The 20,061-nt window shown below is 34.5% G+C and overlaps 3 protein-coding genes across 6 annotated transcripts; 1 reads left to right on the top strand and 2 right to left on the bottom strand.

Annotated features, from left to right (window-relative positions):
- Positions 1–2,939: 2,939 nt before the first annotated feature.
- LOC112497733 (calmodulin-like protein 6) lies at positions 2,940–3,968 on the bottom strand. Its single transcript, XM_025096996.2, has 2 exons — positions 3,386–3,968; positions 2,940–3,188 (listed from the first exon to the last, which is right to left on the bottom strand). The coding sequence occupies exons 1-2, from the start codon at positions 3,651–3,653 to the stop codon at positions 3,151–3,153; spliced, it is 306 nt and encodes a 101-aa protein (XP_024952764.2). The 5' UTR covers positions 3,654–3,968; the 3' UTR covers positions 2,940–3,150.
- A 2,774-nt stretch (positions 3,969–6,742) lies between these two features.
- LOC102615483 (protein TIC 22, chloroplastic) lies at positions 6,743–10,965 on the top strand. The gene is made up of 8 exons (XM_006473277.4): positions 6,743–7,227; positions 7,339–7,401; positions 7,669–7,743; positions 8,001–8,051; positions 9,809–9,868; positions 9,976–10,047; positions 10,285–10,320; positions 10,397–10,965. The coding sequence occupies exons 1-8, from the start codon at positions 6,862–6,864 to the stop codon at positions 10,487–10,489; spliced, it is 816 nt and encodes a 271-aa protein (XP_006473340.2). The 5' UTR covers positions 6,743–6,861; the 3' UTR covers positions 10,490–10,965.
- Positions 10,966–13,093: 2,128 nt separating this feature from the next.
- On the bottom strand, positions 13,094–18,266 carry LOC102614817 (WD repeat-containing protein ATCSA-1-like). Of its 4 annotated transcripts, none has more exons than XM_006473275.4 (11): positions 17,787–18,266; positions 17,656–17,704; positions 17,285–17,501; positions 16,829–17,089; positions 16,570–16,729; positions 16,265–16,431; positions 15,462–15,705; positions 15,014–15,168; positions 14,812–14,901; positions 13,625–13,696; positions 13,094–13,537 (listed from the first exon to the last, which is right to left on the bottom strand). In XM_006473275.4, the coding sequence occupies exons 3-11, from the start codon at positions 17,432–17,434 to the stop codon at positions 13,496–13,498; spliced, it is 1,341 nt and encodes a 446-aa protein (XP_006473338.2). In that variant the 5' UTR covers positions 17,435–17,501; positions 17,656–17,704; positions 17,787–18,266; the 3' UTR covers positions 13,094–13,495. The 4 variants fall into 4 exon arrangements, with proteins under 4 accessions (XP_006473338.2, XP_024952603.2, XP_006473339.2 ...); XM_025096835.2 differs by having other exon boundaries at positions 17,285–17,494; XM_006473276.4 differs by having other exon boundaries at positions 15,462–15,690; positions 17,285–17,479.
- Between the last annotated feature and the right edge of the window lie 1,795 nt (positions 18,267–20,061).

Genomic DNA, 20,061 nt, shown 5'->3' with positions numbered 1-20,061 from the left:
TGGCTTGTCTTTGCCTATGTATTAATCATCTCTTTGAAAAGTTACTTTGCTGGTGGTTCATAAATTGTCATTCATGGTCTGAATTTTCTGTGTGAGCACCATGCCACTAGACTATCTCTTATTCTCTTAAAATGGAAGTGTTCTTGTTAGATGTAGCTATTGTATTCTACTTTTTTACTTTTGAGTGTGCCTCATCTTTGCTGTTCCAACAAACTTATTGGTTCCAATCTAATGAGTTTCATTGAAGTTTAATTGTACAGAGGTCAAATATGTGTTTGAATACAGCTATAAAAAGTAGCTATCTGTATTTTATTTGGATTAAAAGTATAGGAATATGAAAGGAAAAACTTTAGTATGGTCCTTCTACTAGTTCATCATGTGTCCTGACACTTCTACTTCAGGTTGGATGTAAACTGATGTGAATAGTTTACATTGACTTGATATCATATGCAATATGAGAGACCACTGAGCTCTTCCCTGAAAGCAATTATTCTTCCCTTTCCGACTTAGAATGACCCTGTGCATATCATAATGAAATCAGCTTCTAAATCTGTATCTTATGACATATTGGATAGGCTAGGTTGTAGAATTTGTGATTTAACCAATTATGGAGCTAAGCCAATCTTTTAAAGATTAAGAAAAGTTTTCGCCAAATAGATAGTAACTATGAACTCACTTGATCCTTGAATATCTGCAACTGCAACCTGCATTCTCTAGTTTTAGATTGGTGCATAATTTTTATTTCTAAGTTTTACATAACCTCCTATTAGTTTTATCTGGGTCCCCATTATGGGATTTGAACCAACTTACCTTTTAGATTTGTGATACCAAACTTTTAAATGGAATTTTATGAAACGTGTTCATTATTTTGCCATCATGCAACCCCTTGATGTCAAAGTTGTAGTACTTTTAAGAGAAGCAGATGGACAGTCTCATATGTATTCCTGTGGACTTGTTAACCAATCAAGCTATAACGCTCAGATACCAGAACTAATTATGAGCACATTCCTAAATTGTTATTGAGCTATTTTACAAAGACAATTCCTCTACGGCATTAAACAGCAGCTTGTTGTGTTTGTTTTCGCCAGTCCATTCTTCTTTGTTAGCCACCTTCCCCCGATGACGTGGCAGCGCTGCCGCAACCGGCATTGGTCAGCGTCACTTCGACCGTAATCGAGGAGTACGACTCCGCTAGACCGAACGATTACGAAGATTACAGGAGAGAGAAGAAGAAGAAAGCGGTGGATGCTGAAATTAGGAGAGAACTGGAGAGAAGAAGGCAAGAGGAAGAGGAAAGGGAGATGAGAGTGAGGGGTAGTTTGGTCTCAAAGGTTCTTTTATGGCTAATGTTGATAGAAATTTGTTTGGGGGGTTAAGATGAAAAAAACCAAAATTTTTATGGTTATTGGTGTAAATTTCCGATTATATTTAATGAGTGTAAGTGCTAAAAAAATTATATCCACTCACCCACGTGTCTTAAAATGATATAAAAAATATCAAAGAGATAAATAAATTTTTTTCAAATCCGAATTGAAACAAGAATCAACATATAATAACTTAGAGAAGTGCATAACGACAATGTGCAATCCGGAATGAATTATTGGACTGATCTGAAAATATGACAACCAGCCGCACGTGATTACTAATTAGGTTACGTGCTAAAAAAATGAATAATGTCAAATAATTACAAATCTAATGGTAAAAAATAGTAAGTAAAGTTTGGACGGTGGGATTTAAATCTAAAATCAAAATCTCCCACTAAACCCACATTTCTCCATTTATAAAGACATGCTAAAATGATTAAGCTATGACTTTTGGCTATTCCCTCACTAGCTAAAGAAACCAAAACCTAAATTTTCTAAATTCAAAGAATATAAAGTTAGCAAGAGTGTCAAGGTGCATTCGCAAATAAGCATCTTGAGTCAAATTTGTTTCGTTTACAAAGAGCAATCGGGTATAATTCAAATCATTACTTCATTTATATCGTAGACCGAACTATTGAAGGATTTTTTTAATCTTTTAATGAGCAATGCTAACCTTTTCAAAATTTGTCACAAAAAAATAATCTCAAACGAAGCAGCAAGTTTTTGTATATGAAGAGTAAAAGAGTGAAATGAAAATTGTGCATTATCATTATCGCTCTAATGATCACCAAGTCACGTACACCTTATTCGGTATTAACCTTTCGTGATAAGATAATAGCAATTATGATAATGAGGTACAGATTTTGAAACTTCTGAAACCGCCATATTGAACATCAATACTATATATATTTGTATAGTAAATGATGTTTTAACAGTCATATTTGTCATGTCTTATTTATTATTGATTTTATTTTCCATCATTAACATGATAATCCCACACAGCACCAATAAATGAATGATTAGTAATGTTCTGGTTGTATTTCAGTTATAAATATATGTGTAACAGTGCTTTTTATTATAATATCATGCCACATCAATTTATACACTCAAGTTTCTACAAAGAGTTTTCATGACTTTATTGTTATTCTTGATTGAAATTGTGAAACCAAAGACTTAATTTCTCTTCAATTTGCTATTGAACATGTGTACCAATTAAAAGTACCAATCTGAAAAATTAACGTCATTAATTATTATCAAATAGTATATGCGTTTTAAAAAATCGATTTTATTTTTTTTTATTTTTTTTCTAATAAGCCTTAGAGCATCAAACATGAGCGTAGGGATGGCCAAAAGAACCCAGAAACTTGGAGCAAACCATTGCTTAAATCAAAACAAAAGCTAACAAGATCTATACGAGGTCAATTGTAAAATACTTCGTTGCTGCAAAATTGTTTTAATTGTAAACTTTAATTTATTCTTAATGAGTTTTCACCATATATGCATACACCCTATGAAACGGGGCTCCAAAGAATTGTTCCTACGCACAGTGGTACTGATAAAATTAAACAACTGATCAACACAAAATCGATCCCTAAGGCCTAAAGAAGATACCAATTGAGGTCGAGGGTTTAAATCCAAGAGGATATATTTAATTTGAGATGGCGAGGGTGGCAGTGCAAAGTGACTAAAAATAATAATATCATATGCTATCCAACAACCAGAGTCGATAATCGGCCACACACATGCAGTACAGCACCCGGCATGTGCACGTTAGCATTAGCCTTCTCTATCTCGATCTCGAAGAGTTCTTTTCTCCAGCAATCCCTGATCAATAGAAAACCGCAGAGTCCAATTATTATATCAGCAAAATGCATGTTGATTTGCAGAAACACAAACACCCCCTATATATATATATGCGCTAAATAGTAGCATGGTATACCAATTGAAACAAAACATACACGAAACGAAAATATTTGATAGTATTTCAGAGATCAATTCAACTGAAAGTAGAAAACACTTACTGTTGGACAACCTCCATTTAACAGTATATTTGACAAGGTCATTCATCTCTTCCTCATCAACGCATCCGTCTCCATTTACATCGGCGTAGTGGACTGCACGTTTGGCTCTGAATCCGCTGAAGTGCAGTCCTAGGTCTTTTAAGGCTACCTTCAGCTCGTTCCACCTAAGCTTACCGTCTTTGTCATCAGTAGCATATCTCTTCAGATAACGCTTGACCTGCTCCTCCTCTGGCGTTAAGCCCATACCTTTTGGTACCCACAAGGGCATTGCTCCTCCTCTTGTTGATTAGTTACTGTTTCTCGCTAATATATATGTTGATTAGCTGAATGCGATGCAATTGCAACAATTGAAAGGCTCCTTATATATGCAATACTGAATTGATGGGCATACAGAATTTAAAAGAAGAGTTTCCTTCTCGCCGATGTTTCTATAGTTTCTAAGACAACTTTAGTTTATTTAAGGATTATTAATCAACACGTGTTCTTAAAATATATAAAACGAGCTGAAATCTTAAAGCTGATGGAAAGAAATTAATATATCCCCATGTTCGTAAAATTAATCGCGCGTGCAGCCGAACTAATTAATTGTCTCCTCTTTTCTGATGAAACTTTTTGATGAAACTAGCCGTGTTATATCACAGAAAAGCTTTTTGATGAAACTTTAGTACCATTAAAATATAATACGAAATAAAATCTAGCCGCGAGGTTCTCTGAACCGAAACGTACAATGTATTTTGTAACTATATTGACATGCCTTTTGTCCTATATATAAAATAAAAATCTAACAGCAGTGCTACAATGGTTTAAAAAGGAAGAGGGTTAGCATAACGTACACGATATCTATATATTATTGTCGTCGTTCCCGAATCAGTATATATATATATATATATATATAGGCAAGCTCTAATATATATATATATATATATATATATATAACACACTTGGACTAAACAACTCAATACTCGTGGCTAGTACAGTGAATCTGTAGTGTGGTCTCGAAGTTTCTGACTTTCTGTGGGTGTGTTCAGCTAATTGCTGAGTGGAGCATTGCCTTTTAGATTATTTTTCTTTTCCTCATTTTACTGCCTGGTTATTGAATTTGGGTGCTAAGAACGTGCTTAAAGATAAATCAATTCAAAAAATTATGGGATCTGATGAGAGTCATTGTACCCGAACCCGCTCGGATTAATTAGAGAAAAACGGTGCCGAACTCAGTCTGAATTGTGAACCTGAGCCGGTCCAAATTTATAGTCCATGTAGGTTTGAGTTCAAGTGGATTCGACATGTACTTAAAGAACATGCTTAAAGCTAAATCAATTCAAAAAGTAACTTGCATCATACTCTGGTTCTGTTAATTAAAATTCCAGTTTTAGTTCGAACTTCGAATTGACCAATAGCATCATCCAATCATACCAACCATACTCTTGTTACAAATACTGAAAATAGAACATTTCTAACCAGACAACAACAGCATTTAAAGTTGTATTTGGGCCGACAATACAATTTTTTTTTTTTGTTTTTGATGAGGTTCTTATCTTTTATTTTCCATCCAAAAGCATCAGCCACTGGACTGTTTGTCGCCCAGAGTTAATAACACAACATTGATACAACAACATTTTAACAGGACAAAACAGAAAAAAAAAAAAAAACCTAGCTCCACTTAACATTATAAATTTGCATTTGAAAATTAAAATTACCATGAATGAACTACGAAAGAATATACTACGTGGCTGGTGTGGCAGTCAGTAGCTGCTCTCAGCGTGGCACAGCCATTGTATCAATCGTAAAGAAAATCAATCCAAGTGTTTGATAAATTTTATTTTAAAAATATTGTGATTTTTAAATATATTTAATAAATTTTATATATTTGGTAAATCTTCCTAATAAGATGTTAAATTACTATTATTCTTATTAAAGTATTAATTTGTTTCAATAATACAAATAAAATGAACTTAATGTTTAACGAAATTACATATAAAAAAAAAATTCAACAAAATTACTTGCACAACTATATATAAACACGTATGTACAATTTCTTTATTGTGTATATGAAATAACTGGCGACTGAAACAAAATTATATTTATACTTCATTGATGTCATTTCTTTTACTAAATAATAAGACGTTAAGATTAAGCTTTAACTTATCAAAACTAATCACTTTTGAGACTCCCATCAACAATCCCAAACAGATTCATAGAAACTTCGCATGACTGGGCAAATCTTCTTATCTTCAAACTTATAAAATTGATAACAACATACAAAATGACGATTCCTGTTGAACTTATTTTTTATTTATTTATTTATTTTAGATCAGTTAATTAATGACACAAATATAAGACAGAATCTTACACAAAATAAGCAGACAAATTAAATTTCAAAATCTTAATTTTCTTAGTTACAAGCTTAACTATGACCTCCATAGATTAGCGTCGTAGCTTGCTACTTTACTGTAAATCCCCATCTGGCCGCATAGATGACGAGTTCTTTCATCTCATCATTGCCAATGAAGCCGTCGTGGTTGGAGTCAGCATGATGTAGAGCTCGCCTGGCTCTAAAGCCACTGAAATGTAAACCCGAGTTACGGAAGGCAGCCTGAAGCTCTTTCTTGCTTAACCGGCCATCCCCGTCTTTATCATATCTCTTCAGAAGAACCTTCATATGATCTTCTGATAGAGCAATACTGCCATTTCTAGGAACATAAAATGGCATCTTAATTAATTAATACTACTACTGGTTCTTTAATTTTATTAATAAAAAATTATCTGTGTAGCAAGAGACCAGCAAAGAGGTTATTCTATTTATACTAGGAAAAAGTTGTGGGATGTGGTATCATAAAATGAAAGAAGTAAAATATATGATTCTCAATTCTCAAGCATCAACTTTGGTGGATAAACACCGACTAGTGCTAGCTGCGTACCCTTTAACATTAGACTAACTTTTGCTGCTGGTATTTGAATTTTCTTTGGAAAGAACATTTCAAATGTTCAAGTTCATTCAACTAATGAAGAACAAATTCGCACGTAAAGCACACGGTGGTCAAGACATCATTGTAGAAGACGTCTCCCCATGCATGCATGCGTTCCTTCGAGCTGCTAATTAGCCAGTGGCGACTCTTGTTTTGCTTCCTGCGATCAGCATGATTAAATAAATTTAGGTATATAAAATGAAAATTGCATTGTTAATTCCATGATATCACCTAATTAGAATAATCGGCTTCTTTTGATATTGGAGCGCGGCACTGCTGTAGAGAGGCCCAAAAGGGTTGGGCCTGGTGGCCCACTATTACGGTCGAATTTTGAGTTTTAAAAAACAACAAATTAGAAAGAGGAAAAATTGAATAGCTCCTCTACCGGACTGTGTTTTTAACGAATCACAGTATCCTTCCTATTCCTTAATTGAGACCAGAAGACTAGTGTGTAAATAAAAAAAAAAAGCATTGAAAATCCAATTTGTTAAGTGAAATAAAAAATCAGTAATGGAGTTCCCCAAGTCCCAAGTGCTCACAAATCCTCTCTTATCCCTTTCCACATTCATCCACCAAAACTGCCTCCGGCTGGGCTCCGAACTCTCCAGCCGGCTCGATGACACCAAGCGGACTCTAAGCCGCAGGCTTCAGCGTCCCCCTCTGTCTGTGCCGCCGTTTGCCTTTTTGTCGCAGCCGAAGCAGGCGCTTGCCGCCACTCTCAGCTCTGATTTTGTCTCGAAAACACTCGCCGGTACCGCTGTGTATACTGTTAGCAATTCTAGCAACGAGTTTGTGCTTATCTCGGATCCAAATGGAGCCAAGTCCATTGGCCTGCTTTGCTTTCGACAAGAAGATGCCGAGGCATTTCTCGCTCAGGTTTGATTTATCTCTCAAACTCTTTATATTTTCTGCTGCTTCTTTTTTGTTTTTTCCTTTTTCTTTTCTCGGTTTAAAAAATAATAATACAATCTTATTGGTGATTTTCAGGTTCGATTGCGGAGGAAAGAGCTTCGAAGTGCGGCTAAGGTTGTTCCTATTACTCTTGACCAGGTCAGATTCTGATGCTTCTTTTTGTTTCTTTGAGCTAGAAATAAATTAGTACTTGAAAATCAGTTCCAATAATTAAAATGTGGTATGTGATATCGGTTCAGGACAATGAGTTTGTGACTTATATTTCTGGAGCATACACATTGTTAACTTCTTTTGTGATCCATCATGCTTGTGTAATTCTAAAGGGTTTTGTTTGTTCCCCTTGAAATCAATCTACTTCTTTAAACATAATAAAATCTTTTGAATTGTTGCTTCTATGTCCTGCAGGTTTACATGCTGAAGGTTGAAGGTATTGCATTTCGCTTTTTGCCTGATCCAGCTCAAATAAGGAATGCATTAGAGGTGCGTTCATCAGATGAGTGGATAGTTGAACTTTTACTTTTCAGAGAGAGAAGAGTCGATTGTTTAAGTATTAGAGTGACAACGTGACCTTTGTAGGTTATACTGTATTTTCCCTCAAATGCTACCAAGGCTGTTCAGATTTGAGTACAATCAGCACCTATGCAAGTCAATAAAAATTTTAATTGACCTTACTAAGGCATGTTTACATTCAGATGAGCCGTATTCAATTAACACTAACAATATTTTATGATCATCAGATGAAAGCTGCAGATGTCAGGACTGGCTTTGATGGAGTTCCTGTTTTTCAGGTATGCTATATTTATGTTTGTTACTTTTCAGTTGTTCCCGAATATGGAAACATTTTAAAACCAGCTATTAGGTGTATAAATTGAGCAGCTCTGACTTTTTAATTCGTTTAATGGTTTGCTTCCACATCTATTGGGCATGTGTATGTGCATATTGGGTCTTGGCGAACTGATTGATCTTCACAATAAATTCAAGTGACATCCCAATAGCTTGTGCATGCTAGTGTTATTTGTTATGAGCATCTTTTGATCTGCCAATGGGCAAAGTCAATTCTTTTTCTGGACATGTCTCTTGAAGCAGTATATGGTGAATTACCAAACCATTTCAATATGTGTTCAGGCCACTATAAATCTAGAAAGGAGAGTTCCCCTGGCCCACAGGCCTTGCGGATGGGTTCGAAAACTCTACTCAGTATTTTCAAATCAGTTTCACTTACTGGGTGAAGATCTTTTGAAGATGATAATGTTGACAGTCTTTAAAAAACGCAAACAAAAAAATGTTGACAGTGATCACACCAAGCACAATTACCCTTCTTGGTACCCCATTGATCGACCATGACTGATTCATTTTTCTTGGTAACTAATGCTGAATTTTGAGACTGATTGTTTGTAATTAGATCCCTATTCCCCAGGCATCACTCATTTTCAACTCCTCAGAAAAGGTCTCCATTATCTTAGGAAAAGGCTTTACTCCAAGGACACATCCGCGAACCTTATCAAGTTCTTTGTTCAGCCCATGAACAAAGTCAAACACTCTCTCCTTGAGCATTTGGGTATATTTTTTATGATTTTCAGTGCAGTGCCAATCAACATCATGGAAAATATCAAGCTTCTGCCAAAGCCCACAGAGATCATTGTAACCATCTGTCGCTGACAAGTAGCCTTGTTTCCTATCTGTCAGGGCAGAACGAATCTAAAAAATCTGAGAAGAATTTCCTAGGTCGAAATACAGTTTTCTAACAGTGTCCCATATCTGTTTCGCTGTCTTGTAAAACAAATACTTTTAGCCAATTGGTCAATCTTGGGATCCATGAAATTGACCAGCCACGCCATCACCATGGAGTTCTTAGATTCCCAAGTCTGAAAGCCAGGTTCTCCTTCAGAGCCGTTGTTGCTCCTGTTAGATAATTAATCCTTCCTTTCCCTTGAATTACAAGCATTACAGATTGAGACCACTCTAGAAAATTGGTCTCATTCAACTTATGCTGGATTATTTGAAGAGTAGGAGTGTCATTCATACTCGAATTGATATTTGGAAAGGTCTGCAGAGAGGATTCACTGGATCACTTCTGCAGGTCCATCTCCTACAGTACCTGTATGGGCAGAACTCTCACAAGCTGCCCATGGATTGGATATTTGAACAATGTAACCTAGTTAGTTATTTCACTGCTCTGAGACCATATTTGCGGAGAAAATTCTTAGTTATTGATTGGACTAGCATCCATTAAATAGAGGTTTACAATAAAGTGATGGCAACAAAAAACATAAAATATATCTTTCTAGGAAATAGGAAAAATATTAAAACTAGAAGATAAGGAAAAATGATAATTCAGGAAACTTTCAAATTGTTGACAAAAAATGAAATCATCTAGCTATGCCCAACCAATATCGTTGTGGCACCGAACACTTCCTGTGATGTCACTGCAGGGGGCTTGCTAGGCAACCCAACTTTGATATTTACATGTATATATGTTATCTCCGCATGTGATTTTTTTTTTTTTGGTCCCAGATCAAATCTCTAATGAATGCTATGTGTGCAGTCAGAACTTCTGGTAGTGAAGAAGAAGAACAAGCGTTATTGCCCCGTATATTTCCAAAAGGTTTGTTGTTACTGGAGCTCCTAGTGGATGTTGTGCTTATCAGAACTGATTTTTGCAATGTGAAGTTACCAGTTCATGTCTAATAACCCTTGCCATTCCCTGTGCAGGAAGATATAGAAAAGGAACTCTCAAAGGTTTCTAGGGCATCAAGAGGAGCTGGTGTCTCTCAACATATTATGGTAGAAAAGCATCTTATCACTTTCATTTGCTCATTTGAGGAATACTTGGAATAATGGTGGGGCAAGACGAGCACTAAACATTTAGAAGTTGATGCAGTTGATAAATAACAAATCTAGACAATTCAATGCCAATGAAGAAAAAAAAAATCAGCAAAATGACAATGCAATAAAATTTTCTCATTCATGCTTTAGGGATTTGTAATTGTACTCACTATTTGAATGTACTTGTTCAAACAGGTAGGAAGTTTGGAAGACGTTCTGAAGAAGATGGAGGTACCGTGTCTTAATGTTTTTGTCTAATGAAAACAAAATTGAAGTGGTGGTACTAAGTCCTTTTGGTCTAATGCAGACAAGTGAGAAGAACTCTGGTTGGGAAGATCTGATTTTCATTCCACCTGGTAAGAGCCATTCTCAACACATTCAAGAGGTGGCGAAAGTATGAGGTGTTGGCTGGATGACTCCAACTGACATGACCAAAGGTCAAAAAAAGGTTTTAAAAGGATTAAAAAAAAAATGGAATTCTTATATCCAGGATAATACACATGAAGATCATCTATTATGATAAATTTCATCTTGACTCTCCAACCTTTATGAGGAGAAATAATTTCTTATAAGAGTGTCTGGAGTAGCAGCAGGATATGAAGGATAGAAGAAAGACGAGGACATTCAGTCAGGCAAAAGAGTGAAATCATCGTTAAATTATGTGAACTTGGTAGGTTGTATCTGTAGTGTTGGATGATTTTTCCGACGCAGTTAGTTCTTCTTAGATTTGGACAAGGGTAATGTTGGGTAATTATTAATTCATTCTTAACCTTAACCAATTGATGCTGACCAACACCACCAGTGAGAGGATTTATGTAGATTTGAAGTTAAGATGCATCATCATAATGCTTTTATTCTGGCATTTGATTTTTGGAATCTATTTCTGATCTCTCATTTCACAAATTGATAAGTAATCGAGGCAAAGATCAGGATTTTTCATGTTAAGGCAGAAAAGCTTTTGTGAGTAGCACGATATGAGAATGGTAGATGAATTTCAATTTTCTATTACTTCCATTCCAAAATCCATGGGAGAAAAAGAGAGAAAAATTAAAGTTAATCAGTATAGTTACATATAATGTAATTTGGACAATTCAAATGAAGTTATTCATGATCTCTTGTTTTTTATGTTATTACTCTTTTATATTCAATGTCTACTTTTAAGTAGGAGTGGGAGTGGATTGGGTGATAGAGTTTGTGAAAATTGAATCCAATTCACTGTTGAATGAGTTGAAATAAAATTAGAGTGGTGCTATTGGCACCTCTTAAATATGCTCATAAAACCTCTATTCTTAAGATCCCACTAAAATTAGTTTAAACAATTTCTCACTCTAAAAGCACCAATTCTAATTCCGCAAATGACTTTGCTCTCATCTCTCTCGGTACGCTACAATAAAAATTTGATCATCTCTCTCTATCTATCAAACTTTTAAAATTATTCTTTCACCGTTGGTAGCACTAAAATTTAATTTAAACTTATTCTTTCACCTGCTGGTAGCACTGGAATTTTTGTTGTTATTAAAAAACGACTCAATAAATAAACACACTAGTTTACCATTATTCTATTAATAAGTAGTTCATATGACATTTTAAAAAGAGAGAGAGAGGTTATCTTGCAATCAGCAATGCGTAAATAGCTTGTAAAAATTAAAAAATAATAATAATAAGGAAACAACAAAATTGAAAAATCCATCTTCTTCCACAATCGGTTTTCATTGAATACCCAAACCCAGGTTGCCAAGAACAAGTTGTATCATATTAGTCTTTTTTATTTCATTCAAATCATTTTTTTATGGAATTAGTTGGATGTCAATCTTAATGTTCATTTGTAAATGAAAGTCTAATATCAGGATATTAACAACAAATTAAAAAAATTGAAATTAATATCTCTTTATTTGATTAATGTTAAAATTGTAAATGTGAGTGTGATGGGTTTTGTAAGAGTTTTGAAGGGGTGCCAATAGTTTAACTTATAAAATTAATCTAACCCAACTAGATAATTATGTTCAACTCAATTCAATTCAATTTTTAAATCATCTGGTTTGATTGGGTTGAAGGTCAAATAAAAATTAAAAATTAAAAATTAAAAATAGAAATAAACGAAAATATGAAACTTAAAATGAAATTTATTAAATTAATTATAAATATATTAAAACGTGAAAATTTCATTCACCATCTAGTGCTCAATAAAGAAATCTAAAACCACCCATCTTAAAATAAATAAACTTTCGACAATGAACTTCTAGATATATATGTTTTGTGAAAATAAATAAACGAATTCAATATTAAAAAGAATGAATAAATGAAAGAAGTATCTTAACTTTAATTGAGAATTGAAATTTGAGAGAGCAATTTGAATTTTGAAACTAGAGTATGGTCTAGTAAATATGAGAATGAGACAGTATCTTTTATAAAAGAATAAAAAGAGATTAAAAATTAGGTAAAATTGTTTAGGTCTCTAGAGATTTACTATTGGGTTAGACGAATTCATCATAGTTAATCTAATCGAACTCAATTAATAATTAGATTTGAAAAAAATTATCTAATCAACCCACAATAACCCACTAAACCCATTAAATTTATATTGAATTGAATTATATTAGATCAGATCCATTACAATTTGCAAAAATGGAAATAAATAAACCCCATTGTTTTAAATATTCTTTGAACGGGTTATTAGGTGACAAAAATTGTTAATACAAATTTAGATATCCATCCCTTCCGCTTTCATCCAAAGGACGAGTTCTTCAGCCAATCTTACAAAACCAAATAGTACAAATAAAAAGTACCAATTACTAGTTCAAAATTTTGAAATGGGAGAACTTATGTCATTCTGTTACATTCTCTGTTAGTTATATGAAAATATTTTCCGTAACTAAATTTGTGGTAATCGTGCCATACTGACATTATACATGATTAATGCCTAGAGTTACCATTAATTAATACATGTCACATCGAATAATGTAATTCAATTGACTACCTCAAGTAAATAGAATGATATAATATCTACTTGGAATAGTTGATAGATCAAACTGTCATAACACGTACACAAATCAAAGACATTTGAATTGGCCAAAATGAAGATGCCAAACAAGCAAGTAATTATAATTCACAACTGCAGTAACTTGAATACTTGAGTTATTGTGCGTGTAAAAGTTGAAGGTGTGAAAGTCAACCATACAAGCTTGATATATGCAACTAGAGAAATTCTAGAATACATTTGTTGTACCATATCAGTCATAAAACAACAAATAATATCATGACATGTGTACATTTATTTTGTTAACTATCATGCAAGTGGTGGTTGTATTAAACTCAATTACACATGTCATGCATGCATTAATTGGTTGTAATACAACAAATGTATTCTAGAATTTCTCCTGCAACTGGCAACGCCAAATAACATAACTCAATCACTCCAGTTGTCCTGATCCTGCATGGGTCCTGCATCCTGAAAGTCCAACCCAGTATTTAGCACAAGAGAATAGAACTTGATAATAAATGTAAAAATATAATGCAACTGAGTTCATTGGTTTACCACTCCATCAGAAATATGCCTGGATGGACACCAGACAAGAATTTGTCGATCATTGCCACCTGTGTATAGTTCCTGCACCAGAGTAGAAAAAGCAGTCAAATCGATAATCTTCGAAAAAAGCTGAAGTAAAAATAAAATCATTGAATGAATGCCCGGTGCCAAATGTAGAGATTTTATAAAAATAAAATCATTAAATGAATGTACAGTGCCTAATGTAGAGATTTTACATCTTGTTTCTTTTCCCCTTTTTTACACCCTGAAACACCAAAATCCTAATTAAATGTTAAAAAATTAAAAAAGGGTGAAAACATTGTCATAAATAAAGCTGACAAAATTTAACACGACCCGATTACCCGAAACGAACACAACACCAATAAATAGGTATGGATCGTCGAATTTAACACAATTATTAAATGGGTCGGGTCCAGATCAACACGATTTTTTTCCGTGTCGGGTTAGGGTTAAAATTCTTGACCCATTTATCCGATTATATTTTTTATTTTAAAATAATTTGCAGATTCTTGTCATCAAAACTCAAATATTAGAGATGATTTTTTTATTCTTTAAAAGGATGAATATAGACACAATATTTTATTTATAAAATTTTAAATACATTTAGAGCTTTTGTAGTGTAAATGTATAAAATATTGGTAGACATGTATATTTTATAATATTGATATATAATATTATTTACATATATATAATTAAAACCTCAATAGTGTGTGTAATATTTTAGTAGATATATAAATTTTATAATATTGATAAATTATGTATGTATGTATGGATGTATGTATGTGCATACATATGTATGACAAAGTGTGAATATTTGATGTAACTTTTGTTTAATATATAGATATTAAGCGGGTTATTGGTTTACCCGATTATTTTTCCGTGTCGAGTTTGAGTCTCAATAATTTGACACGATTATTAAATGGGTCGGGTTTGGGTCGACCTAAATTTGACACGACACGGAGTTGACACAACACGAACACTACCCGATGACCCGTTTTGCCAGCTCTAGTCATAATTATTAGTTTCATATATTTGATTTTGTAAATTCGTAATTATAATTTCACATAATACATGGGATTACTTGATGAGTGAAAAGGCAAATTCATTTCCTGCTATTAACTATGTAGCAACTGATTAACTGAAGCAAAAGAAAACATTTCGGAATAAGTTTGTACCTGATCCTGTGAGCTAAAACAACAACAATTGACGTATTCGTAGTGGCCACGAAATGTCAGGCATGTCTTGCCTGACCAGATATCAAATGCCTGAAGAATTCAACACACACTTAAGGTTTCCAGATACTAATACATGTGTCTCATTCAAAAGCAAAATCACAAATAGATTAAAAGTAGAACAATGCAGAGAAAGATGTTTTACTTTCACAGCAGTCATGCATGGAACAAAAACAACAGCTGGATCTTGTGTTGTTGCTAATTGAATTGGCTTACTGGTTTGCAGGCGAACAGTTTCAAAGTTCACAAGTGTATTGCGGCCAGATTCAACGTCCCACAGCCTTATTCTAGAATCCGAGCCTGATATTTAAAAGCAGTGAGAGAGAGAGACAGCTTTTTATGACTAGCAGTTATTAGAAGAAAATTGTTCACTTCTACGGTGCAGGTTTGCTAGAAGAAATTAAATGAAGATGTCAAGATGAGTACTTAAGACTCAATTAAATAAAAAAAGCCAAGAGTATGTTTAACCACAGAAGGTACAAGAAACCTCTATATAGTATGATTAATAATGCTTATAAAAAATTAAATTATACAGAGTCAACAATGATATACTGTGTAGGTTCAATTGTGTGTAGAAAATGGATAAAACCAACCTGCACTTAGAAGATACATTCCATTTTCTGTTACTTTCAAACCAGTAACAGCACCATAATGAGCAGTGGCACGATCCTGACTGGACAACATCCCTGGGTGCAATCTCTGTCTCACAGATCCCTTGGCAGGGATACGACCAACAGATGACTGTCTCACACCATTTCCATTAGCAGACTTTTTTTGTGGTGCCCTTGGTTTTACAGACGAATTTTGCCCTGCAGACAAGGACTTCGAGATTGAAACCTGACTCAGAATCGAAGATTAGTCTTAAAAATTGAACCAAGGCAAATTCCATATTCAATGGCTGCATCTTATGGCCAGACCGCACAATTTAATGCAGTTTCAGCAAACTATTCTACAGATGTAAAGTAAAAAGTCGAAAACAGCAGACATGGCAAAAATCCAGAACCAATGCAGGAAAAGTCAAAACCAGCAGCTATGAGAACCAGTGCAGGAAGCTTTCTCCTAAAATTTCCTTTTCTGGCTGTCACTGTCCATACCCATCATTATATGAACATACCACATTTCAGTTTATCTAACCATCATGCTAGCAACCAAGGGCCTATTTCGAACAAACTTGTAGCCAGGTCTCTGGCACACCAATCAGGAGGGACTTAGAGCATTTCAATTATACTGCATTAGTTAATCATTATCAACCATATACATGCTTACAATGAACAAAGACATCCATGAATCATTTAAGACTAATTTTCATACAGGATATCAATTGCCAATGTAGAAACAGTTCTCACTTAACTTTTCTTCTAATGCACAGAATGTGATAAGATTACAAGAAGAGTACCTTACGCTTTAGGAGAGGTGGTCGTCTCCCAAGCTGACTCTGGGACTGATCCAAAACGCGAAAACATCCAGCACGTCTGATGTCCCAGAAACGTATTGCACCATCACAGCCCCCAGTTACCAAAATCCACTCACTGGATGTTGACCATTCTACCGTCATTATGCCATCTGCCACCATCAAAACAAAAACGTGCAGACTTATTATTTTCTCCTACTTTTAAACTAGTTGCCATGTTCTTGTCTCATAAAATAAGTAATAATACAGCATGGGGAAAGCAGAGTAATATCACCAAATCAGCAGCATACCACGATGACCAGATAGTGTCTGAGAGATTGCCCCAGAAGCAATATCACAAAGGCGGACTTGAACGTCTTCTGTTCCAGCAGCAATTAGCATATGGGATGCTGCCAATGGAGACATGGCAGTTCTATAAACCTTTCCAGGCATTTTGAAGTTCATTACTACCTATGAAATGAAATTAGAAAAACAACTTAATCAGCTGATGGCCCTAGCATGATGTGGAAGAATACCAAACAGTGAGAAAAAATTACTAAGAATTAATACCCGAGTGCAATTGGTATCCCAAACTTTTACATAATGATCATATGATCCCGTTACAAAAAGTCCCGTGTCAACAGGATACCAAATGGCTGAGGATATGGCATACTTGTGACCATGTTCATGCTGCTTGTCAACCACAAACACACTCCTGTGCTTAGCAATATGGCCACCACCTTCATAATCAGTGGCCCGTTGAACATCATAAACAGCTACGGATGAATCTGATGCACCGGACAACAAATACCGTTCCTCTGTCAAATCAACCTGATTTCATGGTCAAAACAGGTAGGCCTCTGAAAATTCTATACAAAAGGCATGCTTACCATGCGTACTACAACAGATGATAAATAAGTCGATTAATTTTATTCAAATGCCTAACTGCCAAAGAAAAATGTAATGGTTTTGGAGGAAATTAAATAAACAAGTGGAATGTATTGATAAAGAGAAATGAAACAGTACCTGGAGAGAATTGATAGAGCCTTTATGAGGAGAAACTATCTCTTTGTAATTGGAGAGTTGTAGAGTGGAAAGTCGATGGGATTTAACCCGATTCGCGAAAGAATTTGGGCGGATTTGACCCGCTTCTCTGCCTCCGATTTCCTTCCACATTCTCCAAGCATCTTCGGCCTTCAAAACTCGCTCTCTCTTCTCTCTCTTTAGAATACAATACTACATGCTTAGATATTCAATTCGATTTTTGATTCAAAGATCCATATACACATACATATATCAGGATTGAAGTGATGTTTTAATTTAACTTAATGTCATTAAAATATGTAGCATTTAGTTTAATTTAAATTAACTTAATGTAAAAGGGAGTCGCCACTTACCAGAATCAACGTCGACGGAGCGGCGTGACGGTGGCGGCGGCGGCGAAGGCTGAAGAAAGGGGCGGAAGGTCGTGAGGTAAAAAAAAATACAAAATAAAGAAAGAACAATGAAACCGAACAGAGAGACTCACCGTCACCGGCGATCGACCAAATAAATTGCACGGCGCGACGCGAACTGGACGGCTGGCGGTCGGCAGCTGTGCCTGGTGAGGCGGCGGCGCGGAAGATGAAAAAGTTCTCGGGTTTCGGTTAAAGTTGGATAGGGCTGACAAGTTCGTTCTGGATAAGGTTCGACCGGAGTTGCGAACATGGATCGATTTGCAATTGTAAATAAAGTAAAAGAACCAACCCAGTTGAGGATCGTCGGCTCGAACCTATCGTGACCAAAGTTCAATGGTACAACTTAGGACAGGCGAATTTGGGACGATGGGAATTATTATTATTATTTTTTTTAGATAGACAAAATGAACCTACAAACATAAAAATTAAAAAAATAACAAAATTATAGGATTGGTTCGATTTTGCCCGTTCGAATTTCATATAAACCGAAATTTTTTTGAAATGTGAAATTGAAACCAAGCCAATGCTTTTGTCAACCGGCTCACTTTATTTCGTGCAACCCTATGAATTTCCCATTTTATTTTTCTGTCATTTTGTTTTTTAATATATTTAGAGCCGCCCTCTTATTTAACCTGCATCATCATTGTGATAATAGAACAAAACCGAGTGTGTGCACTGTGTAATGTAATAGCACTCGCCTAATATAGAATGTTCATTATTGATTTATTCTTCACCTTTGCTAATCGGTGGTTTTCTATTTTTTGTGTCAATCTCCGATGCATCTTCGTAATGTTTGCAGATCATATAAGTTTTCGTGACTTAATGTTGCATTTGATTTGCAAAACCTTTTGCCCAACAATTAGTTATTGATCGTGGCAAAAAGCCAGGACTTTTGTATTACTGTTCAGCCTTGATTCGGATTATAGATCAGACTTTCGTATTTATGGGGTTGAAAAAGAATAATTTAAATCATATTTCGTATTAAGATAAGTGGTTTGTTGTGAAAAAGAAAAAAAATGTAGTTATGAAAAAATATATATTTGATAGTGCGTGGTAAATTTAATTTATAACTAACAATTATAACAAAAATATTAAAAAAAAATTACAGATTTTTTATGATACAAGTATAAGACAAATCAACTTAACTTCTAAACCACAATAGTAAATATTTACCAAACACTTAAATGCGATAGTTTTTAAGGTATATCTGTCTAGCCATAATACTATATAAGAACTTAGACGACTGTAATCACCAAATTCACCAATGTAATTTTGGATTTAATTAAGCTCCACTTAGAATCTATATATGCCATTTTGGTTTCATTATTTAGATATTGTTTATATTTTAGTTGAGAGTGAAAAAATAAAAAATAAAGCTACAACTATAGACTCTTTTATATGTGTTAAATATTTTACAAAAATTAATGTGACATAATAGCATAAAAGGGATTATAATATAAAACAATTAAAAAAAATCGTGAGCCATGTAGCATTTTTCATTTAACTAATATTATTATGCCACATTTTTTTGTATAAAAAATTTATGACTTCACCATCATAAACACCACACACATATGTATTTATTCATTAAATAATTCAAAAACGAAATAATAAAGAAATATATGATATGATAGGTGTATTTATTATTATTATTATTATTATTTTACGTTAATACATTCATAGATCATGATTAGACATTATTAGATTATTGTAAAAATTAACTAATATGGTAGGTTCAATGTGCATACGACCTTCATTGAAAGGAAACCTAAACCTAATGTTTAGCACAATCCTTTTTAAAAAAACACGAGTTAATGTAATGTTAATAGCCCACTCGCCTAATAATAGACCCACCCCAGTTGGTCTAATCATGAAAAAAGTTGACATTTGGGTGAAAATTGCGATAGTTTACCACACTCTTTTGGCATTTCATCATGAAAAACGTGACGTTAAATCAGTTTTGTTGAGTTGTTACATGCTGATGTCGAACTTGAAAGCCTTATTATTTTGCCAAATCAGGTTTAAAGCATAACTAGTGATAATAAATTGAAGATTGGTGTAGCCTTCACACTTCGTAACGAATAAAAACGACGTCTCACTGGTGTACGAAGTTGACGGGGCAACCGCATGGTTGTTGGTGGGCCTGCTTAGCCCGCCCACTTCTAGATTCCTACCTGGCACTTATAGCTTTACAATTCGACCCCTCCGGGAGTAGCAGTTTTGTCAGTAAAGTGTGGGGCACTTTGGGAAATTTGTGACTTTTCATTGAAAACAGTCGTGCCAACAGAATGGGAAAGAAGCAACGCTTTATTTGCCCCGACCTTTTTGTCATCAAGGGAAGGGAAT

Source organism: Citrus sinensis, chromosome 5 (genome assembly GCF_022201045.2).
Source record: "Citrus sinensis cultivar Valencia sweet orange chromosome 5, DVS_A1.0, whole genome shotgun sequence".
Classification (NCBI taxonomy): Eukaryota; Viridiplantae; Streptophyta; class Magnoliopsida; order Sapindales; family Rutaceae; genus Citrus; species Citrus sinensis.
The sequence above is the reverse complement of the archived record's forward strand: the minus strand, read 5'-3'. Positions and strand labels throughout refer to the sequence as shown.

Coding starts and splice junctions, on each gene's coding strand:
- LOC112497733 (XM_025096996.2), bottom strand. CDS start 3,653: ATGCCCTTGTGGGTACCAAAAGGTATGGGCTTAACGCCAGAGGAGGAG. Junction 3,189..3,385: donor TAAATGGAGGTTGTCCAACA/GTAAGTGTTTTC, acceptor TCTATTGATCAG/GGATTGCTGGAGAAAAGAAC.
- LOC102614817 (XM_006473275.4), bottom strand. CDS start 17,434: ATGTGGAAGGAAATCGGAGGCAGAGAAGCGGGTCAAATCCGCCCAAAT. Junction 16,730..16,828: donor GGGATACCAATTGCACTCGG/GTATTAATTCTT, acceptor TTCATTTCATAG/GTAGTAATGAACTTCAAAAT. Junction 16,432..16,569: donor GACACTATCTGGTCATCGTG/GTATGCTGCTGA, acceptor TGATGGTGGCAG/ATGGCATAATGACGGTAGAA.
- LOC102615483 (XM_006473277.4), top strand. CDS start 6,862: ATGGAGTTCCCCAAGTCCCAAGTGCTCACAAATCCTCTCTTATCCCTT. Junction 7,228..7,338: donor CCGAGGCATTTCTCGCTCAG/GTTTGATTTATC, acceptor GGTGATTTTCAG/GTTCGATTGCGGAGGAAAGA. Junction 8,052..9,808: donor ATGGAGTTCCTGTTTTTCAG/GTATGCTATATT, acceptor CTATGTGTGCAG/TCAGAACTTCTGGTAGTGAA.